Here is a 20,983-nt window from a genome sequence, read left to right as displayed (position 1 = left end):
AAAAAAATCAAGATGAATATTCAGTGCAATGGATGTGCTGTCTTCAACCACAGGTCCACGGACACTGTGGACCACAATTTGGGAACCTCTGGCTTAATCTATACTGCAGACCCAACTCTGAAGCATAGAAATGGATCAGCCAGCCAGTATTTGCTATTTAAGCTAGGTTTCTATATTCCAGCTTTTGGTATAAAGAAATCACCAGGAGGTGAGTTTTACCTAATAGTTTCATATGCTCGGAAAAATTTGCCTACTAGTGACATTTCCACCTCAAATTGCATCAGGAAATGGGGACAGAATCCAGCTGGAGGCAAACTATTATACTGTTTTATACAGTCTGCAGAACTTGTCACCCACTTAACACAACCCAGCAGCCATATATGATGCCATTTTATAAGTGTCCTCCTTATGTTGCTTTCATAGTCTGAAGAAACGGAGTTATCCAGCACTTGGCCTGCCACAATCCACATAAGCGCAAGGCTGTATTAGACTTCTGGGCAGAAATTGTTTAGGTGCTGTGGAATGTGATCTGAATAAACTTAATTGGGAATTTGTAACATTTCGCAAATAAAATGCAGTATTTTGTAGTGAATTGTTCACCAAAAAAAATGGGGGAAGGAAACAATAAAGTAAGGCTAAAATGAATGCTTACATTGCTCATAGTCCAGTGCAGGTGTATAGTCATCTGGGGTCTCAGAGGGTCTTAGACCCCCTACTTTTTTTAGGAGCAGGGTCCCTATGTCTCCAGCATCCTACGAGCCAATCAGCATGAAAGAGGAGTGTGTTAGCCACTGAGAAGAGTCTAACATGCTTCCTTGTCCTATCCTGCTGATTGGAGCCAATCAGAATGAAAGGAGGTGAGTCAGCCACTGAGAAGACTCTTCCCAGTAGTTAACACTCTCCTCTTTCATGCTTATTGGCTCCTAGGGATGTCTATTGTTGTGGGAGAAAGCATTAACAAGGATCCCATTCTCAACCCAACAACAACAAAAGGGGAGCGCGGCTGTGACTAACAGGAAGGGACGCTGCACTTCTGAATGCTATCATACTACTGGTCCATTGAAATGGCAAGCGACCTGCTACGTGGAAAAATGTGGTATTTGTTTTTACTCGTAGCAAATGTTCATGTTTTAACTGCCCTGTGTTCAACAGAATTAAATCAACACCTAAGCAAAAAAGCACCCTAAGCCTATGTATTTGGACTGCAGTCACTTGCACCAGTGCAACTATAGGATTTTGGAAAGTGATAGTACAACGGCTGATACCACCATTCCAAGAACTTATTTTAACAACCTCCTCCTGCAATCACAGAAACATTTGCTGGTATTGTCAGTGCAGGATCATACATGGACCTGATCTGTTGGGAGGTTTTTTCTGGTATAATCTTGCCATCCAGATGAAGGTCAAATCCGTACCATACATTTAAAGGCTTCCCCCAAAGAATCCTGGGGACTGGTGACCTTAGTATATAGAGCTACAATTCAAAGCACCCTTAACAAACTACATTTCCCAGGATTCTTTGTTAAGGTGCTGGCTTTTCCCAAACTAGAGTTCCCAAGATTCTTTGGGAAATGGGCTTTAAACGATGGTGTGGATGTGGCTTAAGTAGACTACTGGCTGCCTGCACCAAATAATAGGCTTACATGCAAAGCCTGTTGAAGTCACTTCTTAATTAGCTGGCTTGGGAGTCACTCTTTCATAGCTGGGAGACAGAGAGAGGCCAGCAACATACTCAACGAGTCAACTTTTACACAACAGCATTACCAGTAGGCAAAGTTTTGGGGGAAAATAAGGGAGCACCTGAGGATGGATTCTCACATACATTTTTGATATGGTCTCTTGCACACTGGGAACAATTCACATTACAGAAGAGCCTAACAGTGGCCCCATTTTGGAGACGGACCAGGATGGACCAGGGCTGAGATCTAACCCCGTGGAGTCCCTCCTTTCAAGGGAATGCTTTGCACATAAAAATGCTAGGATTTTTTCAACACATTACAAATGACTGAGAGATAAGGCCTTAGCCAGACTGCATCCATCTAAATTATTACAGAAATGAAAACTGAGTTTCGGTGTTAGGCAAGAAGTACTGAGAGAAAAATATCTGTGTTATGATTCAGCCGCAAGAAACCATGACCAGCCTTAAGATTTTTTTCTTCTTCAAACGGCAGACTAAAGTGACACAGCACCATCTGGCTTGGCCTTCAGATGATGTCTCCCCATCCTCCCAAAGGAAAACACAACCTATGAAATGGCCTTTGGCTTCAGCAGCTAAAAACTGAACGATAAAAGGCTCCCTCCTCATACCAAAATGGGTGTCAAGATATATTTGCCCACTTTCCACGCAATGCTGAGCTGAACTATGGCTTAGCATGAACAAGCTGGTGTGCTTGTGCAGAGTTAGAAAATCGCGGCTGCTTTGGTCCTCCCTCTTGCTGCTATACTGGGAGCTAAGCTATGGTTTGGCTTGGTGTTATATCTGATCTCAGGTTCATGGTTTGTGTTGCTCAAAAAAAAAGCTGTAACCAAGGTTTGTTCTTTGTTTACCACTCATGGTTTGTTTCATCCAAAAAACAACTTTGGATGTAACTCTAAGCCAAACCATGGCTAAAGTCCCAGCAGTGTGGCAGCAGCAAAGGCGGAACAGAACAGATGCTATTTTCTAACTATGCACCAGCACGCTTACTCATTCACACTTAGCCATGGTTTGGCTTGCATTACACGCAAACAAGGTCACTGAATGGGACTGAAGGATGAAAGGAGTAAGCAAGTACTGGTCTAGAATGGATAAAGAATATAATAAGGAATTCTTAGAAGAATTTGTGTGATGCTGGGCCATCAAGGCTGACAAGCATTTAGGGAAATGAATGGCAGAGTCTGCAGGGAATCTTCCCAAGCATGTCCCACTGAAATTAATGAACCTCCACAAGGGCCAAAACACAACGTAAAAAAGTAGAAGCCAGCACCAAACTAAATATTACCCAATATATAATTTAAAAAAAATAGCAACAGCAGCAGGAGCTTCTGGAAACATTGATAAAATACAATATATGTTAAAAAGCAAAAGTAAACACGGCTTTGCAGCACAATTGTAGTTGCCAAACTGTGAGATAAAATGGCTTCTAAATGCAGTTACACAATACAGTACATATCAAAAGGCAAAATAAAATGTGACTAAACAGCCTGTTTGCAGTTGCCAAACATGTTTCGACCATATGGTCTTCTTTAGAGGCACATATTGAAAGCTAGATTAACTGCTTCAGAGTGGATCCAGAGTCCATAGTATTCTCAGGCTTGTTTACAACTGGGTGTATGCTCTTGGAAAAAAATCAAATTGCAAGATTATGTTATTTTTGGATCTTAGTTGCATCACCCCCTTTTAAACCAGCTCAGTTGTTAATACGCCTGAGATAACTGACCTAGTTCACATATCACGCTTAAGCAAAAATGTGGCCAGGCACACATGTGTGGGCTCCCGCAGAGGAGCTCACAACCACTTTGCTCCTCCCTGGCCCTTTTTACCTCTGCGTGGAGCTAAACCAAGGCTTGGCTTAGCATGTTGTCCGAACTCAGGCTCATCTGTAACCCTTTCATTTACCTTTGTATGTGTGTCACTGAAAAAGACCGTATGGTAAAAGCATGTTTGGCATCTCCAAACAGGCCACTTAGTCAAGGAGGAACAAAGTTCCCGCAAGCCCTTCTCCAGGCTCCCATGCCTTCACACTAAACCAAGGTTTGGCTTAGTGTGATGCGCAAACCAGGCCACTCTACTTTGGACCCAATCTGAAGCAGTAAATGTAATAGGGATAAATGCAATGTTCTACACCTAGGAAAAAGAAACCAAATGCACAGTTATAGGGAATACTTGGCTCAGCAATCCTACATGCAAGACGGATTTTGGAATTATTGTTGATCACAAGTTGAATATGAGCCAACAGTGCAATGTGGCTGCAAAAAAGGCAAATGCTATTTTAGGCTACATTCACAGAAGTATAGTTTCCAAATCATGTGACGTATTTTTCCCTTTGTTTGGCACTTGGACACTGCACTTTGAGAATGATGCAGATGAACTGGAACAGGTTCAGAAGAGGGCAACAAGGATATCAGGGGACAGGAAACAAAGCCCCATGAAGAGAGACTGAAAGAACTGGGCAAGTTTAACTTTGAGAAGAGAAGACTGAGGAGAGATATGATAGCATTCTTCAAGTACTTGAAAGGTTGTCACACAGAGGAGGGCCAGGATCTCTTCTCAATTGTCCCAGAGTGCAGGGCATGCAATAATGGGTTCAAGTTGCAGGAAGGCAGATTTTGACTGAACATCAGAAAACGCTTCCTCACTGTTAGAGCGGTATGACAATGGAACCAATTACCTTGGGAGGTGGTGGGATCTCCAACACTGGAGGCATTCAAGAGGCAGTTGGACAGCCACTTGTCAGGTATGCTTTAATTTGGATTCCTGCATTGAGTCGGGGGTTGGACTCGATGGCCTCATAGGCCCCTTCCACTATTCTATGATTCTACCTTTTGATGTATACCACTGCTCAAAATGAACTTGGCAACTGAAAATGTGTCTTTTGTAACAGGCTGTTTATAGTCTCTTTATTCTGTCTTTCAGTACACACTGTAACTTGTTGCTGCTTTTAGAAGCCTTTTTTATTGCACTTTTCCATCTTACAGGTAGTAACAAGTACCAGTATCTGTCATTTGGCATCTCCAAGTGCTGTTCCTCTGCATAAAGCTGTTAAAGCTCCACTTACTTTTACCTTTTTATCACACAAATTAAAATACTTTTACCTTTTTAATATATATATATTAAAATATAATGTATTCTATAACTGTGCCCAGAAGTTGTCGTATTATTGCTGGTTTTTGTGAATAGTTATATATTAACTAAAATTTACAATTTGGTGGTCCTGACATTTTACATTGCACCTGGGTGCCAAGTGGTCAGGAATTGTTCTTCTAAGTTTGGTTCAGGTTACCTGCACAAAAGCACCACACTCCTTCCCTCCAAGGAGCAAAAGATGTCATAGATAGTTCTTTTCCCATGTTATCTTCACAAAAAGCCTCTGAAGTCAGTGAGGCCGAGAGTGAATGGCCTAAGGTCACCCAGAGAGCTTCATAACTGACTGGGGATTTGAACCCTGGCTCCCAGATCCTAGTCCAGCAGTCTAACCCCTATACCACACTAGCTCTTATTCCAATTAGCTTTGTATAAGAGATGTTTTCCTAACTGGATTAACTACCTACCTATTCACCCACCCAATAACCCCTATTGCAAACAACCAATCATTGTAGTGGTAAATAGTAGTTTATTACAGCAAACCACTCCAATGTGAAATTTGGCATTTTCTTTCTTTCCTTTTTTTTTTACATTTTCATTTTTAATAAAAAAAATAGTTACTTTAAGAATGACCTGTGACAAACTGCTACAAGGCAGTGGGAGGGGACTTGTCTCTATGAAAAGTCTGCACTTTTTTACATTCATTCAAGTTGATTGGAAATACTATACGAAAAGGTGCCTGAAAGCAGAAATTATATCTAAGGAAGGCTTTAAAAGGCTTCTGGTATATCAATATTGCAGTCAGCAGAACCAAAACTACTTGTTTTTTTAAGCATCTCGGAAAACCAGGATCACTTGTGCTGACCAGTCCTTTTAACCAAACCACGTCACAAACACAGTAAGCAGAAATTAAGCTGGAGAGATCAGGATGTTACCTTTTATACCAGGGATGGGAAACTGTGGCCCCCTATACGTTAGAACTACAGCTCCCATCATCCCTGATAATTGGCCGCCCTTGCTAGGGCTGATGGGAGCTGGAGTCCAGCAACACCTGGAGAATACCATGTTGGCTATCCCTATACTAAAATTACAGAAGGCCTGTGCCTGCATCCATCTCAGCTGGCTCTAGCATCTCACATCGGAAAAAGGCCTCCCCTCCCACCCCCTCCCCACAACCACAATCTCCCCCTAAACTCTAATGATGGTCCTGAGTTCTTGGTGCTTACACCCCTACAGGGCACACACAGCTGTGGCCCTAACAATTTCCCAGCTCCCTTCGTGTGGCAACTTGGGACACCCTCCCTTTCTCCTGCCCTGCAGCAGGCCGCTGGTAGTCCTCAGAACCAGCCTGCTTCCTCTCAGGTGTCTGCAGTTGGGCCTTTTATGGTGTCTCAACAGCCCACGGCCCCTCCGCTCCTTGGTTCCCACTTGCTTGGGAAGCCCCTGGTCCTGTGAATCACCCGGGTCTCATGAGTGCTGCACTTCAAAGGGATCGCATAAGATCTCTGCTATCTCTTGGTACGGTGGCACAACCACTGCTGTCTGCTCTTGTAGCCCGCTACCCGGTTGTATACAACTCAAATGGGATCCCTCCTCATTCTTCCCCAGCTTCTGACCTAGTAGAGTGACGTCTGTGGGTGGAGAGTGCCCCACTGCACAGGGGAAGGAGTTCCGCCATAAGCATCAAGTCCTCCATTCAGCCTTCCTGCTCTTGGCTGAAGGGAGTGTGCAGCCGTGCTGTGCTCCCCCACCCCTCTACCCCGGAGAAAAGATTTACCAGGCAGGGGTAAATCTAGCAGTAAGGCTGGTCCTCTAAAGAACAGACAAATCACAATTTTCTAAGAAAAATAAAGATTGGGGGGGGGAACCAGAAACATTAGCAGGTTTTGCATGCACCAAAATACCCCTGAAGGAAAAAGCTTCCAGGTATTTTTGATTTTTCACAGGCATTGCTAGGTTCAAGCACCAACACTCAGGGGTTACTGGCACTTCAAGAGGAATGGTTTCCACTGTCACTTAAAAGCAAACATCCAGAAGAGGCAGCTAATGGGTTCAGAGAGCAGGGAGGACATTTGCTTTTTGAAAAAGTAATGCTAAAATCATGTATGCTAATAATTTAGTGTAATGGTACAAAAATGAATCACGTTTACTGACGTACACTTTAAGGAGAAAAGGTAAATTGCATTTACATAATTATACACTTTGTCTTTGACTTCTTTTTCTTCTTTTTGCCATCTTTGCTCATCTTCTCTTTATGTTTTCGGATTTCCCGAACTAGCGTGTAGAAGGCATCGTCAACACCCTGCAAAGAAATGCCACACTTGTAACACCACATGACACGTCTTTACTTAAAACAAGCTGGATTCTTTTTTTTAAATGCTACTAGCAAGCTCACTGCGCAGTTTCATCAGGCAATCTTCTTTCAAAAGCTACGAGATCATGTTTGTTACTTCTGCTATTTGAGCATGCAGCCTATTTGCCATTCTTCTCATTGCATTTGTTTTCTGAAGAACGCAGAAAGGAAGCATTCATTTTACATTCAGTGATCAGGAGATGATGCTTGCCCAACTGGCTTGCTTCTCTCTGTGGATTTAAGCAGCCAAATATAGCTCTTCTCACTTAGGACTAAGAAGATCACTGCATGATTTCCTGTGGGCTTTTGAGGGGGCTGGGGAATTACTATGCAGTTTTGAAAGGCCTCAAATCAATTTTTAAGAACCTATTTTAAGAACCTGCGCCTCTCCCTCTCTCCCATATTTTCTACCTAATTTGGGACTCAGAGGGTTCAAAGTGATTACTGTGTTGAAATAATTAATGAGAACATCACTCACACAAACTGCTAAGTAGCTGGTGCAGATTGTGTGTAAAATTAGGAGTATTTTTTCAGTTTTGCTTAATAAAATAATTTTAATGATTATTTTGTATTGTTTTCATGGTTTACTGTTAATTTTAGTTATCTTTTCAATGTTTTTAATTACTTGATTTTAACTGTGTTTTTACTGATAATTTTAATTCTTGTAAAGGGCTTTCTCTCTACTGAAGTAACATTTCTGAGGCAACGCATTAGCCATGGTGCGTGTGTGTACTGTTCACGTATTGTACCATCCCAGACGGATACCACCATGTTGGATTGTTTAGGCCATGCATCCAAGATGGTGGGAGGCCATTGGTTCTGTCAATGCAGACCACTGACATGTAAAGTGATCATACCACAGGTACAGAAAAAAAGCAATAGCGCCTTGGCTGGAAAGCCAAAATCACTGGTGAAACTTGCTTAAAGGGGTAAGATGATACTTTCTGTTGAGTACCACAGCTCTCTGAGACTGCACCATGAAACTTTAGTTTTTAAACACTTCCAAAGACCATCCTGTTTTTCAGATACCCCCTTCAGATGTTACTATTTCTGATATTTTTATAGGCAAAAAAAGACCTTTAAAAATGTTAAAGCAGCAATGCATTCCACAGGTCTAGCAATTTGTTGAGAACATCGCAGTAAGTCTATATTTGAACCTAGTTTTTCACTAGACAAAAAGAGAGAGAGTTGTATAGCTGGAAATGACCCTAATGATTAATTCTCGGGAGTGAAGTAGGATCCTGTATATACAAACAGCCCTACTAGCCTATTGCATCCACATTATTATTAAAGCAAGACTAAGATCTACAAAACAAAGAACATATTTAAAATAACTTCAATGGAACAAGCAAGCATATGAAAGAGTAGAGTAAAAATGTGACACACACACACCTAAAACAAAAACCTACCATCTCATCAGCCCATTCATTCTGCTAATATGTCATATTGATTGCACACACAAGATGTTTGTATTATCTACTATTATTTATTAAAATTGATTTCTCGCCATTCCTCCCAGAAAGAGCCCAAGGTGGCAAACAAAAACACTAAAAACACTCTAAAAAAGGTAAAGGTGTCCCTGCACTTGTAGAGCGAGTTGTTTCCGACTCTTAGGGTGACGTCTTGTGACATTTACTAGGCAGACCGTATACATGGGGTGGGACTGCCAGTTCCTTTCCCGGCCTTTCTTTACCCCCCAGCATATGCCGGGTACTCATTTGACCGACCACGGATGGATGGAAGGCTGAGTCGACCTCAACCCTTTACTGGAGATTCAACTTCCTCCTTCCGTTGGATTCGAACTCCGGCTGTGAGCAGAGCTTCGGCTGCGTTACCACCGCTTACCACTCTGCGCCACAGAGGATCTTTAAAAACACTCTAAAACATCTTAAAAACAGACATTAAAATATATTTTTCAAAAAGCTTTTAAAACATCTTTTTAAAAAAGCTTTAAAAACATCTTAGAAAGCAATTCCAATACAGATGCAGACTGGGATAAGGTCTCTACTTAAAAGGCTTGTTGAAAGAGGAAGGCCTTCAGTAGGTGCTGAAAAGATAACAGAGATGGCACATGTCTAATATTTAAGGGGAGGAAATTCCAAAGTGTTGGTGCCACAACCCTAAAGGTCTGTTTCTGTTGTGTGGAATGGACCTCCTGGTAAGTGGGTATCTGCAGGAGGCCCTGATCTGCAGAGAGCAGTGATTGACTGGGTATATAAGGGGTAAGACGATACTTTCTGTTAAGTACAACAGAGACTGCACCATGAAACTTTTTTAAAAAACACTTCCAAAGTCCACCCTGTTCTTCAGATTCCCCTTTCAGATGTTACCATTTCTGATGCTTCAATGGGGCAGGAAACACTTCTTCATTGTCACATTAATCTGCTACCAGGTTACTCAATCAAAACTCATAACCCAATAATCTTCTTAAAATATCCAGTTCCACTTACAACAAAGAATGGGAGAATGCCTATATGTTTGTATCATATAGGTGACATGATTTTGTATCCATGTTCCTCATGGTGTTCCTCAACCTTTATTAGCCATCCCCCCACCTGATCTTATCTCAGAAAATCTGTTAAGTTGGCTAAACCAACCTACTCATTCCGCACAATATCTGTCCTATTTATCTGACCATCCCAAGAGCCCTTCTCTCCATTCATTCCCATCTTCAGTTTCCAGAACATGGCTGACCTGATCAAGTCCACCTGCCTTCAGAGGAATGTTAATAATGCCCATCTTTCTCGGAAATAATGCCTCATCCAGCATAATTTATAATTTTAGTGGTTTATGGAGCCCAACCCTATCCAGCTTTACTCAGAAGTACTGCAAGTCTCAGCAAGTTCAATGGGCCTTAACTGGAAGAAAATATTTATTTATTATTTATTACTTGAATTTATATCCCACTTTTTCATACAAATATGCTCAAAGTGGTTTACAATAGCACAAAAATGCAAATCGCTACATCAATAACAATCATTTCAAAAACATAATAATCGTTTCAAATCATTTCAAGACATAACAATCCAACAATAACTCCAATTGATTCCCTAAACATTATTCCATTTAAAGTCATCATAAAAATAACAAAATAAGCACAAGCTAATAGACTTACAGTGCAACCCTATCCATGTCTGTTCAAAAGCAAGCCCCACTTGGTATCGAGTTGCACACTTACCTGGGAGTAAGACCCACAGAACACAATGGGGCTTACTTTTGAGTAAACAGACACATACATTTGCACTGTTCATCATCTTAGTGACATCATTTTTAAAAAGGCAAGTTACATTGAAAAATAACAGTTTACCACCATGTGTTGCTTGCATTCTTCCTCAAAAATATTATATTATGCCTCTACTGTCATCTACCCAGTGGCAAAAACTGGTTATTTTTAGAGCTGTACATACATTGAAAGTACATTGTTGCCCAACTTTTTTTAAGAATAGACGCACAACTGTACCCACTCTGGCCCTTCAATGTCTCTCTGAACAACTTCCACCCCTGAAAGTGGGCCACATGAGCTTAACATGCAGGAACAAAGAGAGGGGGCTAGGAACTATCTCGCAGTCTTTTCCCCAGCTGAAAGGCATGAGGAAGTGAGGGAAAAGAAGAGGCGTATGCTACTTACAGGAAGTAGCATAACCTAGGAGGAAAGGATCCTGGTCGCTTGAAACAACATACAGGCTGCAGCTACAGCTTTTCCACTCTTACTCAACCGGACACTGTCAGAAGAGTGAAAGGCTGTGTATCAGAGATAAGGGTGGGCTTGGGTCTCACTCTCTGGAGCCTTGAGCCTGGCTGGGAGTCCAGAGTCTGTGAGTTCAAATCCCTGCTCGTGTCTCCCACAGGGAGTGGCTCAGGGGTTACGTGCCTTGCCACCTGTGCAGCTGTGGGCAAGCTGCATAGTCCCAAGGAGCCCAGTTGCCCCCCAGCTGGCGGTTGCGGACAAGGAAGGGGCTGACTTGTGCAGCTGTGGCAAGCTGAGCAGGCCCTAGCCAACTGGGGAGGACTAGCCTCAGAGGGAGGCAATGGTAAACCCCCTCTGAATACCGCTTACCATGAAAACCCTATTCACAGGGTAGCCATAAGTCGGGATCGACTTGAAGGCAGTCCATTGGCATAGACATCATGGGAGTAACTTCATAGAGGACATGAACAGATATTTTACTCCCTACGTATGCCTGCTAGGAATGGTCTGGCAGGTTGAGAGCTTGCATTCCTCTGGGACAGGGGTAGAGAACCTTTTTCAGCTTGAGGGCAGCGTTCCTTTCCAAGCAACCTTCGGGGTGGGGCATGTGCCAGTGGTGAGCAGGGCCAGAGGCAAAAGCAGGTAGAGCAACGAAAGTGAACTTGGCGAGTTCCTTACACATGTTCACACAGCCCTCTCTATCCTCCATCCTAGCAAGCAGGAAGCCATTCAAGAGCAATTCCAGCTATGAGAAAACACGTGTGGCCTCAGGTGTGGATCGGGAGAGTCCCAAGGGCCCCCACAGCGAGGCCTGGAGGACCACATTTGGCTCTCAGGTCTGAAGTTCACCACCTCCGGTTTAGGATTAGAAATGTCCTTCTGCTACGTCAAAATACTACATGCAATGCATGCTGGATTTGTTAACCGAGTGAATCGGTGAATATTCATCTAGTAAGCACATCTTATCTATCGTAATATGATAGGCTTCAAAAGTTAAAGCAATTTATGCTTTGAATCCTGGATCGTATAACGTTAGCCTTTCCCAGAATTACTGCAGATACCACCAAGGTTGACCATGTTTTGTGAAGAAAGCAATCCATTGACTGCGGGGATTGTGTGCCATGCACATTTCAGTTTACTCCTTTCTGCATGTGGCTAAGAAAATAAAAAAGAGGAGAGCCTTTGGGTTGCACAGAAACACAAAACATGGAGGCGGCTCGTCCCATGCGGCTGCAACTATAATTAAACATTGAGAAACCAAGCAGCAAAGGATTTGCAGCCCTGTGCGAAACAGCTCCTGATGAAGTAATTTTTCAATCACTTTGCGACCACTCTGGGTCAGAAACTTCACAGCTACTTGTTAACAAATGTTAGTTACTTAGTACTGGTTGCCTCTCAGCTGATGGGCCATTTGGAGAAACACAGCAGCCATGGTGACAGAGGGCACCTCTATGCCACACTGCTACTGACAAGGATGTAGAGCAGAAAAGGCCATTAAATATCTGCCCATAGAAAGCATGCATATGTTTTTATTTTAAGACAGACGTGGAGGGAAATTTGCTGATCTGGGTCCAGATCCAGACATCCAGCCTAATAGGGACCCACTCTGTGGCCCTCCAGATGTTGCTAGGGCAGTGGCCATAGCTAAGATACCCAATGGTCATTGTCCCCATACCTGGTTAATGGACTGCCATCTCAACCAGTATTTAAAACAGGTGCGGGGAACCTTTGAACCTCCAGAAGATGCTGAACAACAACTTCCATTGCCCATAGCCATTGACCAGGCTTGCTGGGGCTGATGGGAGTTGTAGTCCAAGACATCAGGAGGGTGTCAGGTTGGTGAAGGCTGGTTTAAACAGTCTAGGAGAAAACTACCAGAGGGGTAGCCGTGCGATTCTGCTGCAGCAAAAACAAAACATCTTAAAAAGCCAGCAAATGTATAATGGCATAAGCTTTCATGAACTAGAAAGACAGAATCATAGAACAGCAGAGTTGGAAGGGGCCTATAAGGCCATCAGGTGCAACCCTCTGCTCAATGCAGGAATCCAAGGTAAAGTATACCCGACAGGTGCCTGTCCAGCTGCCTCTTGAATGCCTCCAGTGTTGGAGAGCCCACCACCTCCCTAGGTCATTGGTTCCATTGTTGTATGGCTCTAATAGTTAGGAAGTTTTTCCTGATGTTCAGTTGAAATCTGGCTTCCTGTTATTGAGCCCATTATTCCTTGTCCTGCACTCTGGGACAATCGAGAAGAGATCCTGGCCCTCCTCTGTGTGACAACCTTTCAAGTATTTGAAGGGCGCTGTCATATCTCCCCTCAACATAGAAGCTACCTTGTCTTGATTTAGACCACTGGTTCATTTGGCTCAGAACTGTCTACATTGACTGCAGCAGTTCTTCAAGGTTGTGTCTCTCAAAGAATCCATTGTATTTGATGAATCAGACGCTAGTCCACAAAAGCTCATGGCATGATACACTTGTTAAAGCCTTGAAGATGCTGCAAAACTCTTTGAATGTTCCAAAGAACAGCCATACCATACACACAGCCACCACAATAACTGGGTGTCTTGATTTCACAGGACTCTTACGAAGTTTTCTGCCCACCAGAAATGGGGAGAGGGGTCCAGGAAACAAAGAAACAATCTCAGTGAATGGTACAGGATTAACTCCTACAGAAAGGATAAAACCTTTATATTCCTGATGGAGGATGTCAGCAATAAAAGAGATTGGCTGATACTTACAATCATTTTGAAATTACTGGAATCACCAAAGAAAAGTTGCAAGTTAGATTTGATTTGTGTCGGTGATCAGATTTTTCTGCCAAACGCTTTTTTTTGGTTGTTTCTTAAACAAAAACAAAACTTACCCTGTTACATTAAAAGGCATTTTTTAATTTTCACGCACCCAGGAGTCTTTTCTTCCGTGCTGATTTTTCTCAATCTGTACTGACGGATCTCTCGCACCAATGTATAAAATGCATCCTCCACTCTCTGCATTGTAAAACACAACTCCTTTAAAGCCAGCTTTTGTTAGCCAGGATGAAGAGGGGGGCCCAATTGGCAGGAGAAAACTGAAATTAGCAATTGCTTTTCTGGGAGGGGGAGGGTACCTAACTTCACACAGGGGAAAGCTTATTTGCTAAAGTGGGTATCAAAATACACCAGTTCTTTACACTAGGCGTGGCTGTCCTGTGGCCTTCCAGATGTTGATGGACTACAAGTCCCATCAACCCCAGCCAGTGTGGCCAATGGTCAAGGATGATGGGAGTTGGAGTCCAGGAACATTTGGAGAGCCACAGGTTAGTCACCCCTGATAGACTGTTTATCTATTACTTTCACACCTCTTCATTTACTAAGATTTAGAGCTTCGCCAGTTTCCAGTGTTCAGCCAGATATGGTTTTTTAAAATTTATCTCTTCAAGAACCCCTTTTGACATCAAATTATCTGCCAAGGAACCCGAGTGCATTGCCAAAGATTCCAGGGCATGTTCTAGGACAGGGGGAACCATTCAGCCCAAGAACCACATGAAACCCTGGCCGACCTTTTGGGGTGCTGCATTGTGAGGGCGAGTGGGGCCAAAGACCACCAAAGCAAACAAAAGCACCAAAAAAATTATCACGTATTTGTCAGGTATATTACGTACATTTTACATTTTTCATGTAGTTTTACGAACATTTTGGGTGTGTATTTTACATTCAATTTGATCTTACAGGGAATTGTACTGAAAATGCATGAACTGTAAGTAAAATACACAGGGTTGTATTCAACTAAGTCCTACTCAGAGTATACCCATTGAAATTAATAAACCTAAGTTCATTAACTTCAAAGGATCTACTCTGAGTAGAACTAGTACTGCATATAACCTCAACCCTATGATTGACAGGTGACAGAAAATGGCTGAGTTTGCTTGAATTGCCTTTGTGGGCCAGTTAGAGGGGTTTGGTGGCCCAACTTGGGTCCACAGGAGGCTGTTCTAGGGCACACGGAAAGAGTTAATGGAAGGCACTGGCCAGACTGTTGGGCCTCACCCTAGCAGTTGTGTGTATGCAGTGTGTGTCCTAGAAAAAATTCAACGCTCCCCTGTGGCTGCTCATTGAAGGGAAAATACCAGTACCAACGGGCACACTATCTTTCAGGGAAGCTTGTCTACCATGTCAGACAGAAAAAAAACAACCCTCAGGGCTCCTTGGAAAAACATTTGAAAGGCACTAAGCTAAATAGTCATATTCCCATTTTGCCAAAAAAAAAAAAAAAAGGGCACAAGAAGATTTCCACAAACATCGCCATGCCAGAAGCGCGCCCATCTGCTTGCACTGATTTGATTGCCGTGATTATTCGAGATGCTACTTCGTTCACTTCCCAAAGGGGCGCAATACCTGGGAATGTCTCCTATCCGAACCAACAATGAAAAAATGGGGGGAACGATTCCCATTGACTGTGTACCCCTCAACCCATCTCAATCAGGGCCCCACGGGAATCATTTCAAGGCAAAAGGGCCCACTGCCTCCATCCCAATCACCAGGAACAAGAATTGTGATTTTGTTTCAGCAATGCAAAGGGACGGAGAGAGATACCATTAATCAGCACCATCACCAAGAAAAGGCAAAGATGACCTAGAGAAGAGCCCGTTCTGGTCAAAGCAGTTCACAAGATACAGCAGCAGGAAGGCTTGGGAAAGGCTTTTAAAGAGCCACCCACCATTTTCAAGGAAGCTGTCAAAAGCTTGCCTGTCTTTGCGGAAGATTTGACAGGAACTGCAGAAGTAGCTATGTTGCTATAGGGCAGCACAGCAATGCAGCATAAGTTTTTAAATGCACACAGACACACACGTACACAAGCTTCCCGAAAGCTGAGCAACAACTTTCTGGAGACCAGAAATGGAGGACTATTGAGCACCTCACGGGCTTCCTCTAAACCAGGGCTGATGGGAGTTTGAGTCTAATAAGCTCCAGAGGGCCACATCCCTATCCCTGCTGCAAAAGGAAAAGGTGCCAGCTTTTGTCACAGGAACACAGGAAGCCGCCTTATACTGTGTCCGACTGTTGGTCCATCACTGCACTGCCCGACAGGGATTCTCCAGGATTTCAGACAGGGTTCTCTCCCAGCATTACTGGGAGGCCCTGGAGATTTGACTTTGGGCCTTCTGCAAGCACTGCAGATGCTCCGCCACTGCTTCACACCCTCCTCAAGTGCTTTTGGCCTGGCTGGGACTGTGATAATGCCTCTTGCTTGCTGGGTGGGAGGGAGTGTGTACACCTCTGATGCAGAGCTTGGAAAAGTTACTTTTTTTGAACTACAACTCCCATCAGCCCCAGCCGGCATAGCCACTGGGTTGGGCTGATGGAAGCTGTAGTTCAAAAAAAGTAACTTTTCCAAGCTCTGCTCTGACGTTTGCATGGCTGGGATGTAGCCTCTTACACAGGAAACAGCCTCTCAAAAAGGTAAGAATGGCATCCATTGCTCCACCCACCTTTTGCCTCTGGCTCCGCCCACCACAGCCATATGTTTCCTCCCCAGAAGGTTGCCCAACATGGAATGTGGCCCTTGGGCTGGAAAAAGTTCCCATCCTTGGGCTAACATACCAGTGGTCTGTCTCGGTACAGTAGGGCCCCACTCATACGGCAGGTTACGTTCCGGACCCCCGCTGTAAAGTGAAAACTATTGTAAAGCGGATCCCATTGACTTACATTGACCAAAATGGCACCCGGTGCAAAAAAATGCCGTAAAAGCGGAAGAAGCGCTGTAAAGGGGGGCCTTTCTACAATTCACAACCGCTGTAAAGTGAAGCGCTGTAAAGCAGGGCCCTACTGTATATGGCAACTTGGTAAGGTAAATGTGCTGGTTCTTTGCCGATTCCAAATCTGGAAAACATTCCTAGGTTGGGGTTTAGACATTCTCCTCTCAATACGCGCAACAGCAATTCCGTAAGAATCCCAGTAGCTGCATGTGGCCCTCTAGGCCTCTCTGTTTGGCTCTCGGGACCAAACCCTCAGGACTCTCCTAAGCCACACTCTCCACCAGCCCTGCTTTGCACCCTCATTGTTTTTGCCTTGCTGGAATGCATCCATGAACTCTGATAATTAACGGCGGCTAGTGGCTCCATGTCAGTGGGACAGTGGAATCCACTCCGGGTTTTAGCTGCACATTGGACAGCTCCTTGAAAGCTGGGGCTGCTGATAATGCCTCTTGCTTGCCAGGATGGAGGATAGAGAGGGAGGTGAGTGGGTGTAGAAACTAGCCTACTATAACAAAGATAACATTTACATTAATTGCGCCACTCACTTTTGCCTCTGGCCCTGCCCACCACTGTCATATGGCCTCTTGAAGGTGGCCTGGAACAGGAAGGTGGCCCTTGGTCTGAAAAAGACTCCCTACCACTGACTCTACAAAGAACTAGAAACATGAATGGGAATACAAGTTTTAGTCAAGTTATGTGCTGAACATCAAAGATGAATAACACAATGCTTCCAACTAGTGGCAAACTTTGCCGTCATCATGAGGGCCAGGGCACATATTTCATGGCCACCAGTTACTTCTTCATTTTGTACCCCAAAGTTTTGCCTGCTGGCTTTCAGCTCCAATTAAAGCATGGCATGAACACAGACACGAGCCAGTGTTAAGGATAACTATGTTTCCCCTCTTGGTTTCAAACCCATATGAAGAGGGAACCCCAATTAGTCATAAGTGAGGTTGACACTGGTGACAATGAGATCCTCAACTGTGGGGGGAGAGGAGGAGGAGGAAGAATTCATGCCCCTAAAGGTGAGGGGCCAGGGGGAGTGTGGAATCTGACTGCCTGCATTTTATTGCTTAACATAGTAAAGCAATCAGGAGCATTAGGTGTAAGCGAACTGGCCATCTATTATAGCCAACAGCATTACTGAGATGGCTGGGTTTTTAAACAATGGGTAAGACAAATGCAGGAATAACATTGTCAACATGCTTTTGGCAGCCTTCCTAACACATGCAATTGTCTGCTGGAGAGAATTTCTAAATGCTACAAAGTAGGAGAGTTGACAGGCAAATGGTCTCCAAGATATCAGGATCTAGCCTCTGCTGGAGACAGGATACTAGGTTCTATGGACTTCTACTCTGACCCAGTAGTAGTTAGTCTGCCCCTTACCACTAAAAGCACCGCAAATTCAAGATATGAGAATATATATTCAATGGGCGCAGGAAATAGTTTCACATAGGTCCCACTACATTTGAGCAGAATCATCCTCCGCACCATCCATTTAAAGCACTTTTAAACCACTTTAACAGTCATGGCTTCCCCCAAAGAATCATAGGAACTGTAATTTGCCTTAACAAACTACAGTTCCTAGGATTCCATGGGGGAAGCAATGTGCTAGAAATGCATGGCACAGATGTGACCTTAGGGGCATGTGGAAAATTTTAAATGGTAGCTCACAGTTGCTTCCTATCTGCCGCAGAAGCAGAAAGGGCTGGACAGGATTCCATGTCGGTGGGCCCTACCAGGGCCCTGGTAGTTGTCCAAGGATGCCAGGTGCTAACATTAGCCCTGGAGATTTCTCTTATTGCACTAGTCACAAACAGCAAGCAACATCACCCTTTCAGCTGGGCTAGCAAACTCTTATTTGAAGACAAGGGATTAAATCTTTTGGTGTAGCTCTTTAAAAAGACCTGAACGAAATGAAACACTGAACAGGATAAAGCAGGGTGGGGAGTGGAAATCACACACTTTTACAGAATAAAGCAAGATGATTCAGATATAGAGCAAAATCAAGTGAAATTTTGTGAGCAAGCTTTAAGCCAACTCCCACCACGACGATGGAGGAGGCAGGATGCACCACATACATCGAGGCTAGTACCATAATCCTACGAAATATATTCAGGGCTGTTTTCTGCACTGCAAACATTACTGAAAAACTCAGAGCAAGTCATGCAAAGTATGGAAGTGTACGTGTAAATTTTTAGATTGTAAACTCCTTGGGGCAGGGACCAGCCCTCTCGCTTTCACCAGAGTGCTGTGTACACTGATAGCACTATAATTTGTTTTTTATGTCCCCTTCGTAAATCTGAGTTTTATTGATCAGAGCTCGGGGTAAGGATGGCAAAGGAAGAGGAGTAAGCACTCAAGGAGTAAAGGACGCACATCCTCCCCAGGCAGAGCTTCATGCATGGTACATTGTGCATTTGCAGCTCCTGAGCAAGTGAGATTCCCCCACCCATTCCTCTGTCTCCTCCCACTAAAGCAAGTAAGAAAACTCTTGCGGGCAGGACGTTTGTGTAAGCATATTGCAAATTCTGACAGAAGCCAGACCAAATATTGCAAACCTGGCCTTCTTTCCTTTTTTCTGTCTCTCTGTTTAACATGGGCATTTGCAGAGTTTCTCTCTTGCATCCCCAAACAGCAGCATCTCAAGGGCCACACTGCATGCTGTTTCTAGAATTCCAAGTTGGCAAGAAGGGCGGGGCGGGAAAGAGTAGCTCACTATGTGCATGAATCTAGCCATGGGCTTCTCTGGATCACTAACATGCTATTGCGCTATGGGGCACAGAAGCCCCCGCTTCGTTAAGTAAAAACACCGCACGTTGGTTTTCTTTTCAAGCCTTTCCCTAAAACCATGAGGAATAGATGCTGCTGCTTCTCACACTTCCAATTCTGTATTTAGTGAGACCAAACTCTGTCTTTGTGCAGTGTGTAAGCACAGCCTTGGACACATTCCCTATAAATAGCTGTTGAATAACAGTTTTTGATTATTTGTTTTCAGTGAAAAGGAATATAAGAAGAAAAATGAAAGGGATTTCTGTATCAAGGTCTGGTAGTTACCGAGTCGAGAAAGTGAAAACAATTTAAAACGGTAACCAAAAGCAGCCTTTGCTATACTTGTCTCGCCCCGATTTCCATTTTTACCTTCAATATCTTATGAATAGCTAACATTAAGAGATCCCACATAGGCTGTTTGCAATTCCAGTATTACTCAGCATGCTCTTGTGTTTGTTCAGAGACCATGTTGATCTGGAAACTTACTTTTCAATTCAGTCCACTGTCTGTGCAGCTGGGGAGAAATCTTCAGAAAACTCTTGCTGTTATGAAAATTACTAAAAAATAACTCAAGCAAAGCTGCTGCTGTGACAGCCTGCCTCTTGGAATATACCAGATGTTCCTATGAATTCACATCAGACCATTACTTCAGCGTTTTAAAGACTCGCCAGGGTTGCCGAGTCAGACCTCTGAACCCAATGCCTTTCTGGATTTGAACAGAAAAGACTACAGAATGGAACCAAGAAGTGCCGTTCTGCAACTTGCTGTAAAAAGGATATGTGCTTGTGGGTTAGATTGTGTGCATATATAACCTGCCCCAAAATTTGTTCTCAGAGCCGAGAGCCAGGTGTGTACATCTGAGATCCAGGCACAGGGGTGTTTCTGCCTCAATTTCCCATGAGGAATTTGTGAAGTTCACCTTTCCGCAATGTAACGTCCCAGACATTTTTTTTTAAAAGATGGGAGCCGCATGGAATACTCAGATAAGTGTTTTACCCACAGTTTACTTAACATTTAAAATAGACCTGGAGAAATGGCTATGAGGTTTACAGACTTCTTCAACCTTGTAGTCCAGCCACATCTGGAGACCCACCTCCCATCACCCTTGACCTAGCTAAAATGGCTAGGGATTATGGGAATTACAGCCAAACAGCATCTGAGGACCCAAGGCTGAGGAACACTTGCAACAAACAAGGTGATAAAATTGGGCCTATACTGTTTTACTTAATATGTTGGGAGTGTCAGATGTCTATCTACTCCCCCACTTGGGGGGGGATCACTACATATAGAAAAGCAGAATGCCAAGGAGAAACCTAAGCTTTCCTCTCAACATCTAGTCTCATCCATGTTGCTAGATTTATTTTATTTTAATATGATGGAAGCATTCAACTGTGCAGCCTCCCACTAAAAGTGGTATAGTCCATGAAAAATTACATAACAGGAGCAGAAAATCTTATTGTTTCCCCAAGGACCAAATTCCCTCAGGGGAAAATGATGGGAGCCACATGCCCACTCCTTTTTCATTTGGCTTCTTCGCTGCATGTTTAGTAAGGGGATCCCCTTTCTCAGTACACAGCAAGGAAACAAAGCAAATTCTCCATGCAGGAAGACATCTTTGCCTGCATGGCCAGCTCGCTGTGCAATGGAAAGGG

General features: G+C 43.6%; 1 protein-coding gene across 4 annotated transcripts in view; it reads right to left on the bottom strand.

Moving 5' to 3' along the window:
• Nucleotides 1–5,292: 5,292 nt before the first annotated feature.
• KRAS (KRAS proto-oncogene, GTPase) overlaps nucleotides 5,293–20,983 on the bottom strand; it is a 55,805-nt gene continuing 40,114 nt past the window's right edge. For 2 of the 4 annotated variants that reach the window (XM_061638367.1, XM_061638364.1), the window contains 2 exons: nucleotides 13,689–13,812; nucleotides 6,996–7,085 (listed from right to left, as the gene is read on the bottom strand). In XM_061638367.1, the coding sequence (XP_061494351.1) occupies nucleotides 13,693–13,812 (120 nt within the window). In that variant the 3' untranslated portion in view covers nucleotides 6,996–7,085; nucleotides 13,689–13,692. Of the gene's footprint in view, nucleotides 7,086–13,688; nucleotides 13,813–20,983 lie in introns of all 4 variants that reach the window. The other 2 variants (XM_061638366.1, XM_061638365.1) reach the window with 2 other exon arrangements.

This window comes from Rhineura floridana, chromosome 8, assembly GCF_030035675.1.
Source record: "Rhineura floridana isolate rRhiFlo1 chromosome 8, rRhiFlo1.hap2, whole genome shotgun sequence".
NCBI classification, from domain to species: domain Eukaryota; kingdom Metazoa; phylum Chordata; class Lepidosauria; order Squamata; family Rhineuridae; genus Rhineura; species Rhineura floridana.
This window is presented reverse-complemented; position numbering and strand designations above follow the sequence as displayed.